Source organism: Myxine glutinosa, chromosome 8, assembly GCF_964187855.1.
Source record: "Myxine glutinosa chromosome 8, kmMyxGlut1.1, whole genome shotgun sequence".
NCBI lineage: Eukaryota > Metazoa > Chordata > Myxini > Myxiniformes > Myxinidae > Myxine > Myxine glutinosa.
In genome coordinates this window covers 15,335,433-15,357,086 of record NC_136268.1, presented here as the reverse complement: position 1 = coordinate 15,357,086, position 21,654 = coordinate 15,335,433, and the positions used below count along the sequence as shown (strand labels likewise).

Genomic DNA, 21,654 nt, shown 5'->3' with positions numbered 1-21,654 from the left:
TTACTCACAAACGTGGTATAACGTGTAAATCTGCGAATTTTTCCCTCTGTTACTCACAAACGTGGTACAATGTGTAAATCAGCGAATTATTTCCCCTATTACTCACAATCGTGGTGCAATGTGTAAATTAGCGAATTCTTCCCTCTGTTACTCACAAACGTGGTACAATGTGTAAATCAGCGAATTCTTCCCTCTGTTACTCACAAACGTGGTATAACGTGTAAATCTGCGAATTCTTCCCTCTGTTACTCACAAACGTGGTACAACGTGTAAATCAGCGAATTATTTCCCCTATTACTCACAATCGTGGTACAACGTGTAAATCTGCGAATTCTTCCCTCTGTTACTCACAAACGTGGTACAATGTGTAAATCAGCGAATTATTTCCCCTATTACTCACAATCGTGGTGCAATGTGTAAATCAGCGAATTCTTCCCTCTGTTACTCACAAACGTGGTACAATGTGTAAATCAGCGAATTCTTCCCTCTGTTACTCACAAACGTGGTATAACGTGTAAATCTGCGAATTCTTCCCTCTGTTACTCACAAACGTGGTATAACGTGTAAATCAGCGAATTCTTCCCTCTGTTACTCACAAACGTGGTACAACGTGTAAATCTGCGAATTCTTCCCTCTGTTACTCACAAACGTGGTACAACGTGTAAATCTGCGAATTCTTCCCTCTGTTACTCACAAACGTGGTACAATGTGTAAATCAGCGAATTCTTCCCTCTGTTACTCACAAACGTGGTATAACGTGTAAATCTGCGAATTCTTCCCTCTGTTACTCACAAACGTGGTACAACGTGTAAATCAGCGAATTCTTCCCTCTGTTACTCACAAACGTGGTACAACGTGTAAATCTGCGAATTCTTCCCTCTGTTACTCACAAACGTGGTACAACGTGTAAATCAGTGAATTCTTCCCTCTTTTACGTTTATATCTAACAGCTTCGCCACATTTCACTTTAACGCTTACTTACCGAAACGTTAATTATGGCTTCACATTATAAGATGTAAAACCCACACATCTCTCCTTTCAACGTTTTATATCATTTATTTCTATTTGAGCCGCTGGAAGAACGAAAATGTCAAAACTATTTCACATCACGTAGTTATACGTTTACACGCGCGTGCGCTCGCATACCCGTGATCCTCGCAGACCGAGTGACGGCAGTGCCCTGATCGGTACTTATACACCACCTCGCATACCTGCCACCCAGCAGTCTGAGTGACGACATCAGCACGTACCAAGTGAAGCAGCACGTACCATTTATAAAGTCATTGGCATGACTCAGGCGGGTTTGAACCACTGACCCTCAAGACTCGGAGTGGACGCTCATTCCATGACATCACCGAGTCTGGTTCCCATTGTCAGTCTACATGGAAATGTGCAACACCACACCGTGTGTGTGTGTGTGTGGGGGGGGGGGGGGGGGTGCGTGTGTGTGTGTGTGTGGGGGGGGGGTGTGTGTGTGTGTGGGGGGGAGGGGGGTGCGTGTGTGTGTGTGGGGGGGGGGTGCGTGTGTATGTGTGTGTGTGTGGGGGGGAGGTGCGTGTGTATGTGTGTATGGGGGGGTGCGTGTGTGTGGGGGGGGGGTGCGTGTGTGTGGGGGGGGGTGCGTGTGTGTATGTGTGTGTGTGTGTGTGTGTGTGTGTGCCTGCGTGTGTGTGTGTGTGTGGTGGGGGGGGGGGAGGGGGTGCGTGTGTGTGTGTGTGAGGGAGGGGGGGTATGTGTGTGGCGGGGGGGGGGTGCGTGTGTGTATGTGTGTCGTGAATGCATGTATGTATGCATATATACGGTCACGTGAAAAAGTAAGGACACCCCATGTAAAGTTTTGACATTTACAACATGTTTCAACATATAGTATTTCAACATACAGTATTTCAACATACAGCTATTTGATCTTCATATCAACAATATTGACAGATAAAGGTGATAAAATATAACAAATATCATGAAACATTTACATTTTGTAGTCCATTGTATAATTTAAATAAACATCAATGCAAATTTCGCATGTGGAAAAAGTAAGTACACCCCGACATTTATCACTACTTCAAATACCTAAAATTAGAATCAGGTGTACCAGCTCAGGTGCAAATGATTGGAACATCGTTCGAGAAGATCTTGGAGGAACCTGTCTTATTTAAACCTCAGACATTTCGTTTGGTTTGCTCTTTGTTGTTGAAGTGTGCGGCGTCACCATGCCGAGATCAAAAGAGCTCTCTGAGGCCTTCAGAAAGAAGGTTATAGATGCCGACGAGTCTGGGAAGGGATTTAAAAAGATCTCCAAACAATTTGACATCAATCATTCGACTGTCCGGAAGATCATTTACAAGTGGAGAAGATTCCAAACAACTGCCAACTTGTTCAGGCCAGGCCGCCCCAGCAAGTTCAGCCCGAGAGCAGACCGCAAGATGCTGAAAGAGGTCTCTAAGAACCCCAAAATGTCATCACGGGACCTACAGGTAGCTCTTGCTACTGTTGATGTCAAAGTGCACGAGTCTACCATTAGAAAGAGGCTGCACAAATTTGATCTACATGGGAGGTGTGCGAGGAGGAAACCTTTGCTGTCCAGAAAGAACATCAGGGCAAGACTAAAGTTTGCCAATGAACACCGAGGCAAAGACCAGCATGTTTTTTTTTTTTTTTTTTTTTGTATGCAGAATCGAGGCTCGTCAAAGAGCTAACATTTATCAGGAAAAAAAATCAAACAGACAAACAAAATGTATAAAAAGAGGGAGCAGTAGACAAGATGGGGAGAGAAGGGGAAGTACACAAAAACAACATTTGAGAGCAGGGACATTGGGAGATGTGTGGAAGGGAGAGGGCTTGGGGGAGTAGGCGTGTGAAGGGGGAGGGGGGGTGAGAGAAGTATAAAACACAAGGACACCAAGGACTTCCAGGAAAGAAGTTGGTATTTCAAAAAAGTGGATTTGGGGTGAAATTAGCGGGGGTAGAAAAGATCAAGGTTTCGGATGGGGGAAGATAAGAGATGGTGGTCAACAGCTGTTTTAAAGACCTGGAGGGAGGAATGGGATTGAAGAGAGTGGGGGAGTCTGTTCCAGAGCCAGGAGAAAAGAGGAATGAAGGAGTGAAGGTGACAAGAGAGTCTTGATTTTGGCAGTTTAACCATAAGAGGGTTGCAGGCAGATCTTGTGCGACCTGTAGGAATATTTGGGGGACAGAGCCCAGTGAGAGCTGGTGGAGCAAGGCCGGAGAGGAGCTGGTAGAAGACGGAAAGACCACCAACCTGCCTGCGGTGAGTAAGTGAAAGGCCCTCGGAGATAGCTTCATCGCGGGAGATTCCAATGATTCTGAACGCTTTGGTTTCAACAGCGTGAAGATGAGCTAGGTGTGACGCAGGAGCACCAGCCCAGAGGAGAGAGCAGTACTCCATTGAGCTGCAGATGCAAGCCTTGTATGTGGTAAGGAGCTCAGGTGTGCCAAGGAAGGACTTCGCACGACGCAGGATGCCCAGTCGGCGACTGGCTTTGGAGGCCAGCTTGGAAATGTGGTTTTCCCACGAAAGACCATGGCAGATAGTGAGACCCAAAAGCTTGAGTGACAGAACTTATTGGAGAGGATTATTCAGAAAGTGGATGGGAGGGTTGTCCCGTCGGTCTTTTCGGGGAGACATTGTAAGAGTGTGAGATTTGTCAGGATTGAAAAACATGTTCCACTTGTTTGCCCATTCTGTGATTTTGTCCAGGTCTGCAGAGAGTGAGGGGGCTGCAGACTGCCGATCTGAGGGATGAGGAATGGAGCGGCAGAGAGTGGAGTCATCAGCAAAGAGATAGAGAGGATTTTCAAAAGAGTCAGAGAGATCATTGAAGAAGACCAGAAAAAGCACAGGGCCCAGAACACTGCCTTGGCGAACTCCAGCCTGAACAGGAAGGGGAGATGAGAGAAACCCATTCAGGGCCACATGTTGACGGCGACTAGAGAGGACGTCCGCCAGCCATGAGTGGAGATTTCCATGGATACCAAAGGAGGAGAGTTTGGTGAGCAGAGCTGGGTGCCAGACCATATCGAAGGCACATGATATGTCAAGGGAGACAGCTCTAATTTCCTGTTTGGCATTGAGGACCTCCATCCACTGTTGAGACAGCGGAGGCAGCATGTCCAGAGTAGAGTGACCTGGTCTGAAACCAAATTGATGATCAGAGATCAAGCCATTGGAGAAGAGGAAAGATTTCATATCCGAAGCAATGATGGATTCCATGACTTTGCTGATAATTGGGAGAAGGCTGATTGGTCTGTTGTTGCAAGGATATGTTTTTGCACCTTTGTTGTGTAAAGCGGTGATGTGGGCTGATTTCCAAGCAGATGGCAGATGGCCTTGCGCAAAAGAGAGGGTGAAGAGAACAGAGAGAGGGAGGGAATGAGCGGAAGAACAGGATTTTAGGACCCATGGGCTGATGCTATCTGGTCCAGTTGCAGAATCAGAGTCGAGGTTTGACAAAAACTTATCCACCTTGTCAGGAGGAAAGGACACAGAGTCCAGGAGCAGCTGGATACGACTCGGTATGGTGGGTACAGAGAGTGATGTGTTTGGGACACAAGATTTAGAGGCAAACACAGAGTTGAGGCATTCAGCCTTTTCACGTGCGGAGTCAGCTGTGTAGCCGTTTGAGGTAAGGGAGGGGATGGAGGGGGAACAAACACCAGAAACAGATTTGACCAGATGCCACCAGGATTTGGAAAAGGGAGACAGATAAGAGAGTTCGGTCTTGAGAATGGAGAGATATTGTTTCCTGGCTCTCCTGAGGGTGGACACACACTTGTTTCTGGCTTTGTGAAAGGAAATGAGATTTCCTTCCGTTGGATTTGCTTTCCAGGAGACGAAGGCAAGTTGTTTCTGGGCAACAGCCTCACCACAAGATTCCGTGTACCATGGATGGGAGGAAGGGTATGACAACTGAAGACGAGATGGGATAAATCTGTGCATGAGAGAGAGCAATTTACTTTTAGTCAGGGCCCTTAGGGATATTTTGGTTCAAATTCTTCCAAAAGCATCAAATTTGGCGCAGATGTTGCCCATGCCATACTCTTTCGATTTTTGACGGGCGCCAAGGGCGGTATGATCCGGGGACCATACCGGTCCATCCCACCATGTCACCTGACCTATGACGTCATAATTAGGATATGCATCCAATCACATGGCGTACTATAAGCGGTCAAAGTTCAAAATGAATCGATCGAAAAATGAAGGCAGGGATCCTTTTTTAAAGGTTTTCATAAAATCCAATATGGCCGCCAGGTCACATGACCTATGACGTCATATTTATGACATGTATACAATCATGTATACATGAACCCGGATCATGATCGCACAAAAATTAAACACAAGGATATGGCATACAGTTCATAAAACATCAAAATCCGTACCTTTGTAATTCGACTGATGAACTGCATATGCCTGAAAATTAGGAAATAGACATGTAAATATTTCCTCTAATTGTCAAAAATAAGGTCAGAGTTCGATTACCCAACCCAGAAACATAAAATGGTGAACCTCGCGTAAATCTTGACAAAAAACTCAAAAACCGACATGTTTGACTCAAAAATGACCTTTAAGATGACCTTGAGGGTTGACCTTGACCTCGAATCATCAAAATAACATCATAATTGGATTCCTCGACCTCGATAACCCCTGAAAAGTGGTATCATACATGATTCCAACCCTTTTGGTTATTTAACTGATTTTCCTCTAATCCGGGTGGCGGCCATTTAGTATTTCGCCAATATGGGCCCCCCGGGGGGGGGGGCGCCCGTCTTGGCGCCCGTCAAAAATCGAAAGAGTATGGCATGGGCAACATCTGGGCCAAATTCTGTGCTTTTGAAAGAATTTGAACCAAACGGCCCCAAAATATCCCTAAGGGCCCTGACTATTTGGAAGAATTCCCAGGATGAGTTGATGTCAGAGGCGGTCGAGATGGGAGACCAGTCCAGATGATTGATGGCTGCTTGAAGACCGTGCCAGTTGTCCTGAGTGAAATGCCAGACTCGTCGACGCTGAAGAGGCTCTCTGAGAATGGTCAGAGAGATGTCCACTTTAACAAGAACATGATCAGATGAGCCGATTGGAGCAGAAGAAGCGCAGCAGACATTTTCAGGGAAGTTAGTCATAACTCATAACCAAGTCCAGAAGAGAAGATACTCCGTTGATTGAGATCCGAGTCGGGAAATTGACAGATTGTGTCAGTCCCAGTGAGTCGCAGCAGTCCATTGCTGAGGAGCCATGGCTGGTGAGAGAGGTACCCACACCCAGCCAACTGGCATGGTGACAATTGAAATCACCACATATGAGGAAGAGAGAGTTGGGATGGGTAGATAGAAGTTGGTCCATATTATCAGACAGTGAGATGTAGATGGAGTCATCGCTGATTGGTGGACGGTACAACACACATATGAACAAAAGGTGGGAGCGAAGGGGAAGCCGTAGCCAAAGGTATTCCTGGTGGTGAGGTGGAGAGAGGGCAGTGCAGGGCGAGTGAGGAAGAGAGTTTTTTTTATAAAGATAGCAACCCCACCTCCAGGACGAGGCTCAGTTCTATCATACCGGAGGAGGGAGTAACCCGGGAGAGATACTAAGGAATCAGAGACATCGTGAAGGAGGAAAGTTTCTGTTAAGCAGATCACGTCTGGTTTGTCAGAAGCAACCTGCATGGAGAGATCAGTCAAGTTTGAGCGAAGGCCCCGGATGTTTTAGGTCCATACCGTTAATGAAGAGGAAGGGGGAGCATCGGATACAGAACAGGGGGGGGAGGGGTAGGGTAAGATGTGGAAGAGGAGGAAGAGGTAGGGAGGGCTGTTGAAGGTGTGTCAGAGATTTCAGAATAGCTCGGAGAAAGGGAAGGATGGGGCAGACAAAAGGTTTAATGGTGATTGGGTGAGGCACAGTGAGGTGTTATTTGAGGAGGAGGAAGAGCGAGGCAGAAGGTTGGGGGAGATGGAGGTGAGAGTTGGAAGGGGGGAGGAAGTGGGGAGGAGGCTTTGAGGAGGAGGGGTGAGAGGGGGGAAATGGAGAAGAAATGATGGTGGGGAGATTTGAAGGGGAAGGGCTAGGGGGGAGTTTAGGAGGGAAGGGACAAGGGGGGGATTTGAAAGGGATGGGAGATGGGAGAGATTTGGAGGGGAGGGGTGATGGGGAAGATTTGAAAGAGATTGGTGATGGGGAAGATTTGGAGGGGAGGGTCAAGTGGGGAGATTTGGAGGGGAGGGGTGATGGGGAAGATTTTGAGGGGAGGGGGGAGGGGGGAGATTTGGAGGGGAGGGGTGATGGGGAAGTTTTGGAGGGGAGGGGTGATGGGGAAGATTTGGAGGGGAGTGGTGAGTGGGAAGATTTGGAGGAGAGGGGTGAGATTGGATTTTAGAAAGTGTACGATTAATGGGAAACAAATATTTATTGCAAAATGAGTTTCTTGTGACCTTCGAGTCAAAAATACGTTTGAGGACGCTGGAGGGGGGATGGAGTGCAGGAGAGTTTAGGGAATGTAGGAAAGAGGAACTGTAAGAGATGGAATTTTTTTTTGGAATGAATAGATTTGGTGAGCAAGTCGAAAACACCCTTTTAAAGAAGAAGAAGAAAAAGGTGTTATAATATACGACAGAATACATTACTTCAGGGGAAAGTTTAAACATTTTTAAATTTAAGTGAAAACTATCTGGGGAAATGGAGGTGAAACACGTGATCGAAGAACGAACTAACGAATAAGAACAATGAATAAACGAATAAGAACAACGAATAAGAATAAAGAAGGAAATATTTATTTTTCATTATTGTTTTTTTGAGTTGAGATTTTAAACAAAGACGTATGCGGTGAAAAGACTGGGAAAAACTGAAAGAACAAAAGTAATTGGAGCACAATTGACGGACAGCTGAGAGAAAAACAAAACCTCAAGGTAGGACACGGTAGCCTACAAGGCCTCAAAAGACGCGACACGAATTAACCACCGATTTTCTATACAGGTATGAAAAATTAACACCGAGAATCTTCCTAAGGACACACTATAGGTACACGCACCGAAAGATAAGTACAGTTTCGACAAAAACACAATTGTGAACAATTACTTAATTTCGAAAGCTTCTGGAACAATGTGCTCTGGACAGATGAGTCAAAGGTAGAGCTATTTGGCCACAGTACCAGAAGACATGTTTGGCAAAAACCAAAGACAGCATTTGACCACAAGAACCTGATACCAACTGTAAAGCATGGTGGTGGAAATATTATGGATTGGGGCAGCTTTGCTGCATCAGGGCCTGGGCAGCTCACGATCATAGAATCCACAATGAATTCTTCATTGTACCAGAGGGTGCTTGAGGATAATGTGAGGCCATCTGTCGGAAAGTTGAAGCTCAACCGAAGGTGGACCTTGCAACATGACAATGACCCTAAACATACCAGTAAATCCACCAAGGAATGGCTGAAAAGAAAGAAATGGAGGGTTCTGGAATGGCCAAGTCAAAGCCCGTAAATCCCATCGAGATGTTGTGGGGGGATTTGAAACGAGCTATGCATGCAAGAAATCACTCAAACATCGCACAGCTGAAAGAATTCTGCATGGAGGATTGGGCAAAAATTTCTCCCAGTCGATGTCAGAGACTAGTAGACAGTTATAAGAAACGTCTACTTGAGGTTGTTTCTGCCAAAGGGGGCAATACCACCTATTAGAGCCAAGGGTGTACTTACTTTTTCCACATGTGAAATTGGCATTTATGTTCATTTAAATTACTAGGGCATGCCCGTACTATATATATATCTAAAATTATATCCCCCCCCTCTATTTACATGGAATGGTTTGGTCCATTCGCAAAGCCAAAGGCAAAGCGAACGGCTTGCGAGTACGGTGACAATCCCCCCCCCCTCTATTTACATCAAATGGTTTGGTCCATTCGCAACGACCACAGAACCCCCCCCTCTATTTACATGAAATGGTTTGGTCCATTCGCAACGCCAAAGCGAACGGCGAACGGCTAAATCGCCATAGCTCGGTAACTACTTGTCCGATTAATTTCAAACCTTGAAAAGGCACATCCTCGGGTCCCCAGCAATATACCTGGCAAGTTTCAAGTATATCGGACCCGTGGTTGTCGAGAAACAGCGGTCACAGACAAACATACAAACAAACATACACACAGAGATTAGTGGAATTATAGATAGATACAATGGACTACAAAATGTAAATGTTTCATGATGTTTGTTGTATTATATCACCTTTATCTATCAATATTGTTGAAGTGAAGATCAAATAGCTGTATGTTGAAATATGTTGAAAAAGTCAAAACTTTACATGGGGTGTACTTACTTTTTCACGTGACTGTACATATACATATATATATATATGTTTTTTTTTTTTTGATGCCTTCCTCGCCGCCATTTTGTTTTCAGCACACGGCATGAAAGCGGGAAACACGGATTTTGGGTATTGCCACGAATGCGATGAAGATGTCAAATTCACTCAAAACATATTAATCTACATGTTTTATATGTCGCCTTATAACAAAGCAAAAGTGCACGTGAAAAATGAATAACCCCCGTGTGCAATCATATCTCACGAATAAACATGAAACGTTTGACGGTAAAACATGGTGAATCAATGTAAAACTTTTGACGGTAAATTTGGGTGAATCGACGTCAAACGTTTGATTGTTAAAATAGAGCGAATCGACGTCAAACGTTTCACGGTAAAATAGGATGAATCAATGTGCAGCGTTTGACGGTAAAATAGGGTGAGTCGACCTCAAACGTTTAACGGTAAAATTGGGCGAATCAACATCAAATGTTTACGGGTAAAATTGGGTGAATCGACCTCAAACGTTTAACGGTAAAATTGGGTGAATCGACCTCAAACGTTTAACGGTAAAATTGGGTGAATCGACCTCAAACGTTTGACGGTAAAATTGGGTGAATCGACCTCAAAGGTTTGACGGTAAAATTGGGCGAATCGACTTCAAACGTTTGACGGTAAAATTGGGCGAATCGACTTCAAACGTTTGACGGTAAAATTGGGTGAGTCGGCGTCAACCGTTTAACGGTAAAATTGGGTGAATGAACATCAAACGTTTGACAGAAAAGTTGGGTGAATCGGCGGCAACCGTTTGACGCTATAATTTGGTGTATCGACGTGAAATGTTTCATGCGAGAATTTGGTGTATCGACGTGAAATGTTTCATGCTAGAATTTGGTGTATCGACGTGAAATGTTTGACGCTAGAATTTGGTGTATCGACGTGAAATGTTTCATGCTAGAATTTGGTGTATCGACGTGAAATGTTTGACGCTAGAATTTGCTGTATCGACGTGAAATGTTTAACGCTATAATTTGCTGTATCGACGTGAAACTTTGACGCTAGAATTTGGTGCATCGACGTACGTTACAATTGGGCGAATCGACGTGAAACGTTTAACGGTAACATTGAGTGAGTCAACGTTAAAACGTCTAACGGTAACATTAGACAAATCAACGTCAAAACGTTTAACGGTAACAGGCGAATCGACGTTAAAACGTTTAACGGTAACATTAGGCGAATCAACGATAAAACGTTTTACGGTAAAATTAGGTGCATTTGTAGACGGTTTCCAAATCGTTGTTCTTTCCAATGTAAACATCATAAAAATGGCAAGTTGTACGATTGTAAAAGACGTGATTGTGTTTAAGAAGTGTGTAGCTGTAAACTTATCCCGACATCTGGCATTCACATGACGTGGATATTTGTTATATGATTGGAATCCATTCCACGCACTGACATTTCGAACCGTGCAAGATTTGAATCCCGAACCGTGCAAGGTTTGAATCCCGAACCATGCAAGATTTGAATCCCGAACCGTGCAAGGTTTGAATCCCGAACCATGCAAGGTTTGAATCCCGAGCCATGCAAGATTTGAATCCCGAACCGTGCAAGCTTTGAATCCCGAACCGTGCAAGCTTTGAATCCCGAACCGTGCAAGGCTTGAATACCGAACTGTGCAAGCTTTGAACCCCGAACCGTGCAAGGTTTGAATCCCGAATCGTGCAAGGTTTGAATCCCGAACCGTGCAAGCTTTCAATCCCGGACCGTGCAACCTTTGAATCCTGAACCGTGCAAGCTTTGAATCCCGAACCGTGCAAGGCTTGAATCCCGAACCGTGCAAGATTTGAATCCCGAACCATGCAAGGTTTGAATCCCGAGCCATGCAAGATTTGAATCCCGAATCGTGCAAGGTTTGAATCCCGAACCGTGCAAGCTTTCAATCCCGGACCGTGCAACCTTTGAATCCTGAACCGTGCAAGCTTTGAATCCCGAACCATGCAAGGTTTGAATCCCGAGCCATGCAAGATTTGAATCCCGAACCGTGCAAGCTTTGAATCCCGAACCGTGCAAGCTTTGAATCCCGAACCGTGCAAGGCTTGAATACCGAACCGTGCAAGCTTTGAACCCCGAACCGTGCAAGATTTGAATCCCGAATCGTGCAAGGTTTGAATCCCGAACCGTGCAAGCTTTCAATCCCGGACCGTGCAACCTTTGAATCCTGAACCGTGCAAGCTTTGAATCCCGAACCGTGCAAGGCTTGAATCCCGAACCGTGCAAGATTTGAATCCCGAACCGTGCAAGATTTGAATCCCGAACCGTGAAGGACTTGAATCCCGAACCGTGCAAGGCTTGAACCCCGAACCGTGCAAGATTTGAATCCCGAATCGTGCAAGGTTTGAATCCCGAACCGTGCAAGCTTTCAATCCCGGACCGTGCAAGCTTTGAATCCCGAACCGTGCAATATTTGAATCCCGAACCGTGCACAATTTGAATCCCGAATCGTGCAAGCTTTGAATCCGGAACCGTGCAAGCTTTGAATCCCGAACCGTGCAAGCTTTGAATCCCGAACCGTGCAAGCTTTGAATCCCGAACCGTGCAAGCTTTGAATCCCGAACCGTGCAAGCTTTGAATCCCGAACCGTGCAAGCTTTGAATCCCGATCCGTGCAAGCTTTGAATCCCGAACCGTGCAAGCTTTAAATCCATTCCACGCGCGAAGTTTCAAACAGTGCCCGCTTGTTTCGTTCAAGGGGTGCTGTAAGGTCAGAAGCGACGCTCTCAGCAGAAATACCGCTTCTTTAACTGGTCCGTAGCATCTTTACGATGTAGCGACCTGATTTTATTTGCCGTGGATATAACTTCATAAAAACTAGATGGTATTCTTAGAATACTTACCCTGCGCAGTCAACTTGGTGCGAGCCAACGCGTCTGTTTTTGAAGGTTTAAAAAATTTGATCCAATATGGCTGCCAGACCACGTGAGTGATGACATCATAAATTTATATTCTCTAATATAATTGTTGCATAGATCACGCTCAATAAATTTCAAGCTGATCAGACTAAGCGTTGTCCCTGTCGAATTATGACGTCATAATTATGGCACCAATAGCGTAATGATTAACGTATCTTATTCCCCAAGGGGAGTGCTTGACAATGAGCCACGTTTAAATTTTTTCCATGGTGCGGTTTGGGAGATATAGAGGTGTAACGTTTTTTCAAGATGGCGTCCATACCACGTGACCTATGCCGTCATAATTATGAATAAAATATTTTCTCGAGGCAGAGAAAAATTTCGTGCCAAGAAAATGAATTTTAATGAAGGCACCGATGACATCATCATTAACATATCTTATTCCCCATGGGGAGTACTTTACAATGAGGCATGTTTCAATTTTTTTCCATGGAGCGGGGTCGGAGATATAGAGGGGCAAAGTTTTTCGGTTTTTGTAAGATGGCGCATTTACCGCTGAACTATGAGGTCATAATTATCATTAAAATATTCTACAAGAGGAGGCGCTCCTATGGTGAAAATTTCGTGTAAATCGGTCCAAGAATTGCAGACAAAAAAATTCATACTGATCGAATCAAGCATTGTACTTGCCGAATTATGACGTCATTATTGCGGTACTGATGACATCATCATTAACATATCTTATTCCCCAAGGGGAGTGCTTGACATTGTGACATTGAGCCATATTTCAATTTTTTCCATGGAGTGGTTTTGGAGATATAAAGTTGCAACTTTTTTCGATTTTTCCAAGATGGCGCCTGTACCCACGTGACCTATGACGTCATAATTATCATCAGAACAATTCTACAGGAGGAGCTGCTCATATCCTGAAAATTTCTTGTTCATCGGACTAACAGTTGCAGAGGAAATGAATTTTTAAAATGCAGACACAGCACACGTACGCAGCGATTGCTTACCCCCGCTTTTCGCTTCATGAACGCAGGGTAACAATATCTTACATTATACTGTGGCACAAAAAATGAAGCCTTACACATTTCCATTGGCTTTTTAGGGAATGGTTTTCCATTTCATCACGTTTTTCAGGTGTGTGTGTGTGTGTGTGTGTGTGTGTGTGTGTGTGTGTGTGTGTGTATATTTGTGTATGTGAGTGTGTGTGTATGTATATATATATACATATATATATATATATATATGTGTGTGTGTGTGTGTGTGTGTGTGTGTGTGTGTGTGTGTATGTGTGTATGTGTTGTTATTGTTGGTTGTTCTCTCCATTTGCGGGTTTCAGAAGGTGGAACGGAGTCCTCCCAGGACCCAAAGTATCCACCTCCTCTTCGGTAAAGGATCACAGTTCATGGACCAAACTGTTCAACTTTTTCAGAGTTTTGTTCCAAGGGATCTTTGTCGTCACCGAACCCCGTATTTCCTCCACTTGTAGTTAATTTGTGGTAATATTCCCGGGGATGGTTTATAAAATCTCCGTGAGGTTCTTCTTCATCATTCCTGTTGCTACAATTAATCACAGGTACAATTTCGATGCTCTTCAGCTTCCAAGATCTCTTGACGTCGTTTTTGAGGTCCTGGTATTTGGTTATTTTCTTGATACCTGCGTTGTTTCGGCTAAAATCGCTGGGTACCGATATCTCAATCATCAATGCTGTCTTTTCCTTTTTGTTCCTGAGTACAACGTCCGGACGCAATGCTTTGTTTTCTATGTTCACGCTCGATGGAATCATCAGGTCATACGTGAGCATGACGTCCTCATGTTCAATGATTGTCTGTGTGTGTGTGTGTGTGTGTGTGTGTGTGTGTGTGTGTGTGTGTGTGTGTGTGTGTGTGTGTGTGTGTGTTTTCTTTCCCTAGATTGTCAGAAGCATCATGCACTAATCCACGCAACAAATTTGTACAACTCAAGTCGTCATAATTAGTAAAACTAACACTTTTCACTGCATTACATCACCCGGGGACACACAGCTTCGACTTTCGTCTTCATCAGTGACATTTGTAGCAGTAGATGAATGATTCTCATCACACAAGGAACTAGATGGTATTCATAGAATACTTACCCTGCACAGTCAACTTGTTGCGAGCCAACTCTTCTGTTCTTGAACATTTTTTTTCGTTGATCCAATATGGCTGCCAGGCCACGTGAACGATGACATCATAAATTTATATTCTCTAATATAATTGTTGCATAGATCACGCCCAATAAATTTCAAACTGATCAGACTAAGCGTTGTCCTTGCCGAATTATGACATCATAATTATGGCACCAATGACGTCATCGTTAACAACACCTATTCCCCATATGGAGTTCTTTACAATGAGCCACGTTTCAATTTTTTCCATGCAGCGGTTTTGGAGACATAGAGGTGAAACCTTTTTTCGGTTTTGCCAAGATGGCGCCTGTACCACATGACCTATGACGTCATGACTATCATTACAATATTCTACAGGAGGAGCTTCACATATTCTGAAAATTTCGTGTCCATCGGTCTAACAGTTGCAGAGGAATTTTTGTTTTATTCATACTGATCAGATCAAGCGTTGTACTTGTCGAATTATGACGTCATAACGAAGGCACCGATAACATCATCATTAACATATCTTATTCCCCAAGGGGAGTGCTTGACAATGAGCCATGTTTAAATTTTTTCCATGGAGCGGTTTCGGAGATATATATATATATGTGCAACTTTTTTCGATTTTTTCCAAGATGGCGTCTGTACCACGTGACCTTTGACGTTATAATTATCATTAAAATATTCTGGAGGATGAGGCCCTCCTATGGTAAAATGTCGTGCAAAACGGACCAACGGTTGCCGAGAAAATGAATTTTTAAAATGCAGACACGTACAGCACACGGCACACGTACGGCACACGTACGGGTCACGGCACACGTACGGAACACGGCACACGTACAGCACACGACACACGTACGGCACACGGCACATGTACAGCACACGGCACTTGTACAGCACACGGCACTAGTGCAGCATACGTACGGCACACGCCACACGTACGCACGTATGCACGTACTGCACACGGCACACGTACGGCACATGTACAGCACATGCACAGCACACGGCACATGTACAGCACACGGCACATGCACAGCACACGGCACATGTACAGCACACGGCACATGTACAGCACACGGCACACGTACAGCACACGGCACACGTACAGCACACGTACAGCACACGGCACACGTACGGCACACGGCACACGAACGCACAAGATTGCTTAACCCCGTTTTCGCTTCGCGAGCGCAGGGTAAAGATGTTCCTGACTATTTATTCCACACCCGCTTACACCACTGATGGACACGTAAATGATGCAACGTGCAGAATCAAATGTTTTGCACTTAGACCCTCACACCTCTGGAGCTTCTAAACATATATATATATATATATATATATATACACATACATACAAATATACGAGTCCATATATGTATCCCTTCTGGGTTTAAATGTTGCAAGAAATGTAACATACCTGTACCCGTGCCTCCGTAAGATCGGTGCGCAGCGCCAGCTGCTCCCGCGCATACACGTCTGGGTAGTGGGTCTTTTGGAAGACCTTCTCAAGCTCCTCCAACTGGTAGCTCGTGAAGGTTGTACGATTCCTTCGCTTTTTCGCAGCTTTCACTCCGGGGACGTCGGCGCGATCCATTCCGACTTCATTGGGCTTGTCGTGCGACACCTTCAGAGGTCCCGGGCCGGAGTTTGCACTCAGGAAAGTGGCGTCCATGGTCCCTCTGCACCTCAGCAGCAGCACCTTTTAACGGTCCAGTTACTGCAGACCTATAGCCAAAATAATCTGTTAATTACCTAAAAATATTCTTGATCCACAAACACCGTTACAAACCACAGGTGTTTTTAACATATAGTGTCGCTTCCATAAGGGGATCCAGCCAGCACCTTAATTCCTTACGTCAAGGTAATTTAACGCACCTTTCTTCAACTTCCATAATATACACCCAATATTTATTGATTATGTATTTCCGACTTGGTGCTGCTGCAAACATTCGATTTCTGGACATTCAGGGAGTGTTTGGTACAAGTTGTGCGGAAGGTACACGCGGTGGTTGTCACCGAGTGAGTGGTTGTGTGGATGGTGCACGCGGTGGTTGTCATGGATTGAGTGGTTGAGCGGACGGCACACACAGGTGTTGTCATGGAGTGTGTGGTTGAACGGTACACGCGGTGGTTGTCATGGAGTGTGTGGTTGTGCGAGGGTACACACGGTGGTTGTCACGGAGTGTGTCGTTGTGTGACGGGAACATGCGGTGGTTGTCACAGAGTGTGTAGTTGTGTGGAGGGTACACGCGGTGGTTGTCACGGACTGTGTGGTTGTGAGGAGGGTACACACGGTGGTTGTCACAGAGTGAGTGGTTGAGCAGATGGTACACGCGGTGGTTGTCATGGAGTGTGTGGCTGTGTGAGGGTACACGCGGTGGTTGTCACGGAGTGTGTAATTGTGTGGAGGGTACACGCGGTGGTTGTCACGGAGTTTGTGGTTCAGGTTGTGTGGAGGGTACACGCGGTGGTTGTCACAGAGTTTGTGGTACAAGTTGTGCGGACGGTACATGCGGTGGTTGTCACGGAGTGTCATGTTGTGCGGATGGTACTGGTTGTGGTTGTCATGGACTTTGTAGTTGAGCGGACGGTACGTTCAGGGGTTGTCATTGAGTGTGTGGTTGAATGGATTGTGCACGCGGTGGTTGTCATGGAGTGTGAGGTTGAACGGATGGTACACGCGGTGGTTGTCATGGGGTGTGTGGTTGCGTGGATGGTGCACTCGGTGGTTGTCATGGAGTGTGAGGTAGAACGGATGGTACACGCGGTTGTTGTCACGGAGTGTGTGGTACAAGTTATGTGGAGGTTACACGCGGTGGTTGTCACGGAGTGTGGAGTAAACTTGTGTGGAGGGTACACGCGGTTGTTGTCACGGAGTGTGTGGTTGAGCTGATGGTACACACAGGGGTTGTCATGGGGTGTGTGGTTGAGTGGACGGTACACGCAGGGGTTGTCATGGAGTGTGTGGTTGAACGGATGGTACACGCGGTGGTTGTCACGGAGTGTGTGGTAAAAGTTGTGTGGAGGGTACACGCGGTGGTTGTCACGGAGTGTGTTGTGCAAGTTGAGCGAATGGTACACGCGGTGGATGTCACGGATTGTGTGGTACAAGTTGTGCGGAGGGACACGCGGTGGTTGTCACGGAGTGTGTGGTTCAGCGAATGGTACACGCGGTGGTTGTCAGGGAGTGTGTGGTTGAGCGAATGGTACACGTGGTGGTTGTCAGGGAGTGTGTGGTACAAGTTGTGTGGAGGGTACACGCGGTGGTTGTCACGGAGTGTGTTGTGCAAGTTGAGCGAATCGTACACGCGGTGGATGTCACGGATTGTGTGGTACAAGTTGTGCGGAGGGTACACGCGGTGGTTGTCATGGAGTGTGTGGTTGAGCGGAGGGTACACGCGGTGGTTGTCACGAAGTGTGTGGTTGAGCGAATGGTACACGCGTTGGTTGTCATGGAGTGTGTGGTGCAGGTTAAGTGGAGGGTACACGCGGTGGTTGTCATGGAGTGTGTGGTTGAGCGGAGGGTACACGCGGTGGCTGTCAGGGAGTGTGTGGTTGAGCGGAGGGTACACGCGGTGATTGTCACGAAGTGTGTGGTTGAGCGAATGGTACACGCGTTGGTTGTCATGGAGTGTGTGGTGCAGGTTAAGTGGAGGGTACACGCGGTGGTTGTCACGGAGTGTGTGGTTCAGCGAATGGTACACGCGGTGGCTGTCAGGGAGTGTGTGTTTGAGCGAATGGTACACGCGGTGGTTGTCAGGGAGTGTGTGGTTGAGAGTAGGGTACACGCATTGGTTGTCAGGGAGTGTGTGGTACAAGTTGTGTGGAGGGTACACGCGGTGGTTGTCACGGAGTGTGTAGTACAAGTTGAGCATAGGGTACACGCGTTGGTTGTCACGGAGTGTGTGGTTGAGCATCGGGTACACGCGGTGGTTGTCACGGAGTGTGTGGTTGAGCGAATGGTACACGCGGTGGTTGTCAGGGAGTGTGTGGTTGAGAGTAGGGTACACGCATTGGTTGTCAGGGAGTGTGTGGTACAAGTTATGTGGAGGGTACACGCGGTGGATGTCACGGAGTGTGTAGTACAAGTTGAGCATAGGGTACACGCGTTGGTTGTCACGGAGTGTGTGGTTGAGCATCGGGTACACGCGGTGGCTGTCACGGAGTGTGTGGTTGAGCGAATGGTAAACGCGGTGGTTGTCACGGTGTGTGTAGTACAAGTTGTGTGGCTGGTACACGCCGTGGTTGTCACGGAGTGTGTGGTTGAGTGAATGGTACACGTATTGGTTGTCATGGAGTGTGTGATACAAGTTATGTGGAGGGTACACGCGGTGGTTATCACGGAGTGTGTGGTTGAGCGAAAGGTACACGCAGTGGTTGCCACGGAGTGTGTGGTTGAGCGAATGGTACACGCATTGGTAGTCATGGAGTGTGTGGTACAAGTTATGTGGAGGGTACACGCGGTGGTTGTCACGGAGTGTGTGGTTGAGCGAATGGTACACGCAGTGGTTGTCACGGAGTGTGTGGTTGAGCGAGTGGTACACGCGGTGGTTGTCACGGAGTGTGTGTGTGGATGGTACACGCCGTGGTTGTCACGGAGTGTGTGGTTGAGTGAATGGTACACGCAGTGGTTGCCACGGAGTGTGTGGTTGACCGAATGGAACACGCAGTGGTTGCCATGGAGTGTGTGGTACAAGTTATGTGGAGGGTACACGCGGTGGTTGTCACGGAGTGTGCAGTACAAGTTGTGTGGAGGGTACACGCGGTTGTTGTCACTGAGTGTGTGGTACAAGTTATGTGGAGGGTACACGCGGTGGTTGTCATGGAGTGTGTAGTACAAGTTGTGTGGAGGGTACACGCGGTGGTTGTCACGGAGTGTGTCGTACAAGTTATGTGGAGGGTACATGCGGTGGTTGTCACGAAGTGTGCAGTACAAGTTGTGTGGAGGGTACACGCGGTTGTTGTCACTGAGTGTGTGGTACAAGTTATGTGGAGGGTACACGCGGTGGTTGTCATGGAGTGTGTAGTACAAGTTGTGTGGAGGGTACACGCGGTGGTTGTCACGGAGTGTGTCGTACAAGTTATGTGGAGGGTACATGCGGTGGTTGTCACGGAGTGTGTAGTACAAGTTATGTGGAGGGTACACGCGGTGGTTGTCACGGAGTGTGTAGTACAAGTTATGTGGAGGGTACACGCGGTGGTTGTCACGGAGTGTGTAGTACAAGTTATGTGGAGGGTACACGCGGTGGTTGTCACGGAGTGTGTGGTAAAAGTTGTGTGGAGGGTACACGCGGTGGTTGTCACGGAGTGTGTGGTACAAGTTATGTGGAGGGTACACGCGGTGGTTGTCACGGAGTGTGCAGTACAAATTATGTGGAGGGTACACGCGGTGGTTGTCACGGAGTGTGTAGTACAAATTATGTGGAGGGTACACACGGTGGTTGTCACGGAGTGTGTGGTGCAAGTTATGTGGAGGGTACACACGGTGGTTGTCACGGAGTGTGTGGTGCAAGTTATGTGGAGGGTACACGCGGTGGTTGTCACGGAGTGTGTGGTGCAAGTTATGTGGAGGGTACACGCGGTGGTTGTCACGGAGTGTGTGGTACAAGTTATGTGGAGGGTACACGCGGTGGTTGTCACGGAGTGTGTAGTACAAGTTATGTGGAGGGTACACGCGGTGGTTGTCACGGAGTGTGTGGTGCAAGTTATGTGGAGGGTACACGCGGTGGTTGTCACGGAGTGTGTGGTGCAAGTTATGTGGAGGGTACACGCGGTGGTTGTCACGGAGTGTGTAGTACAAGTTATGTGGAGGGTACACGCGGTGGTTGTCACGGAGTGTGTGGTACAAGTTATGTGGAGGGTACACGCGGTGGTTGTCGTGGAGGGTACACGCGGTGGTTGTCACTGAGTGTGTAGTACAAGTTATGTGGAGGGTACACGCGGTGGTTGTCACGGAGTGTGTAGTACAAGTTATGTGGAGGGTACACGCGGTGGTTGTCACGGAGTGTGTAGTACAAGTTATGTGGAGGGTACACGCGGTGGTTGTCACGGAGTGTGTAGTACAAGTTATGTGGAGGGTACACGCGGTGGTTGTCACGGAGTGTGTAGTACAAGTTATGTGGAGGGTACACGCGGTGGTTGTCACTGAGTGTGTAGTACAAGTTATGTGGAGGGTACACGCGGTGGTTGTCACGGAGTGTGTAGTAGGATTTGCAGCACATCGGACCTTGCACAGTGGAGCGTCACCGCTTGGAGGATCCGCAGCAGAGACTAGAGGGTCCGGTGCATGTCCCTCGATCCTGGTTGAGAGTCACACAGGATGTCCTGGACGTCCTGAGGATTCCAAACAAGTCCTGTCTGTATGAAGATAACTTGCGGAGCCCGTTCAACTCTGCTCCGGCAGCGCAACTGGCTCTTCCTCGCCACCGGGACCGACAATAAAGGCGGTGAAGCCTCAGACGATGGAGCCGCCCAAACGCCCCCCAACAGGGAGGCGCCTTCCCGAACCCCCTCCCCCCGGACCCCTCGGACCCCCTCCCCCCGAACCTCCCCGGACCCTTCCCGCAGAAGCCCTGCCCAAGGCGAGGGCAGTCCCGGCAGCTTCGCTCGACCCTCGGTCTGCCATTGCCTCGAGTATATCACGTGTCTGGTGATGCTCGCCGGGTGAGGTTCGAACCTTTCACTCATTGAACTTCCCTTGGATGGCTGACCATGGTGGCGTCCGTGAGGTGTTTTCATTAGTGTCAGACAGAGAGCCTCGCAGCGACTCGGAATCACGTGTCCATACCACGCGTGTCCGAGTTATTTACATATCACGTCTCTATACCACGCGTATCCGAATTATGTACATATCACATCTCGATACCACGCGTGTCCGAGTTATGTACATATCACGTCTCTATACCACGCGTGTCCGAGTTATGTACATATGACGTCTCTATACCACCCGTGTCCGAATTATGTACATATCACATCTCTATACCACGCGTTTCCGAGTTATGTACATATCACGTCTCTACACCACGCGTGTCCGAGTTATGTACATATCACGTGTCTATTCCACGCGTGTCCGAGTTATGTACATATCACGTCTCAATACCACGCGTGTCCGAGTTATGTACATATCACGTCTCCATACCACGCGTCTGAATTATGTACATGATATCACGTGTCTATACCACGCGTGCCTGCGTTATGTACATGACATCACATGTCTATACCATGCGTGTCGGAGTTATGTACATGATATCATGTGTCTATGCCCTGCGTGTCCGAGTTATGTACATATCACGTGTCTATACCACGCGT

General features: G+C 47.1%; 1 protein-coding gene across 2 annotated transcripts in view; it reads right to left on the bottom strand.

Annotated features, from left to right (window-relative positions):
• LOC137432190 (homeobox protein aristaless-like 4) overlaps window positions 1-20,797 on the bottom strand; it is a 139,308-nt gene extending 118,511 nt beyond the window's left edge. Inside the window, exons 1-2 of one of the 2 annotated variants that reach the window (XM_068123897.2) lie at window positions 20,573-20,797; window positions 15,764-16,071 (exon numbers count right to left, since the gene is read on the bottom strand). In XM_068123897.2, coding sequence (XP_067979998.1) covers window positions 15,764-16,018 — 255 coding nt within the window. In that variant the 5' untranslated portion in view covers window positions 16,019-16,071; window positions 20,573-20,797. The remainder of the gene's footprint in view (window positions 1-15,763; window positions 16,072-20,572) is intronic. The other variant, XM_068123896.2, reaches the window with a different exon arrangement.
• Between the last annotated feature and the right edge of the window lie 857 nt (window positions 20,798-21,654).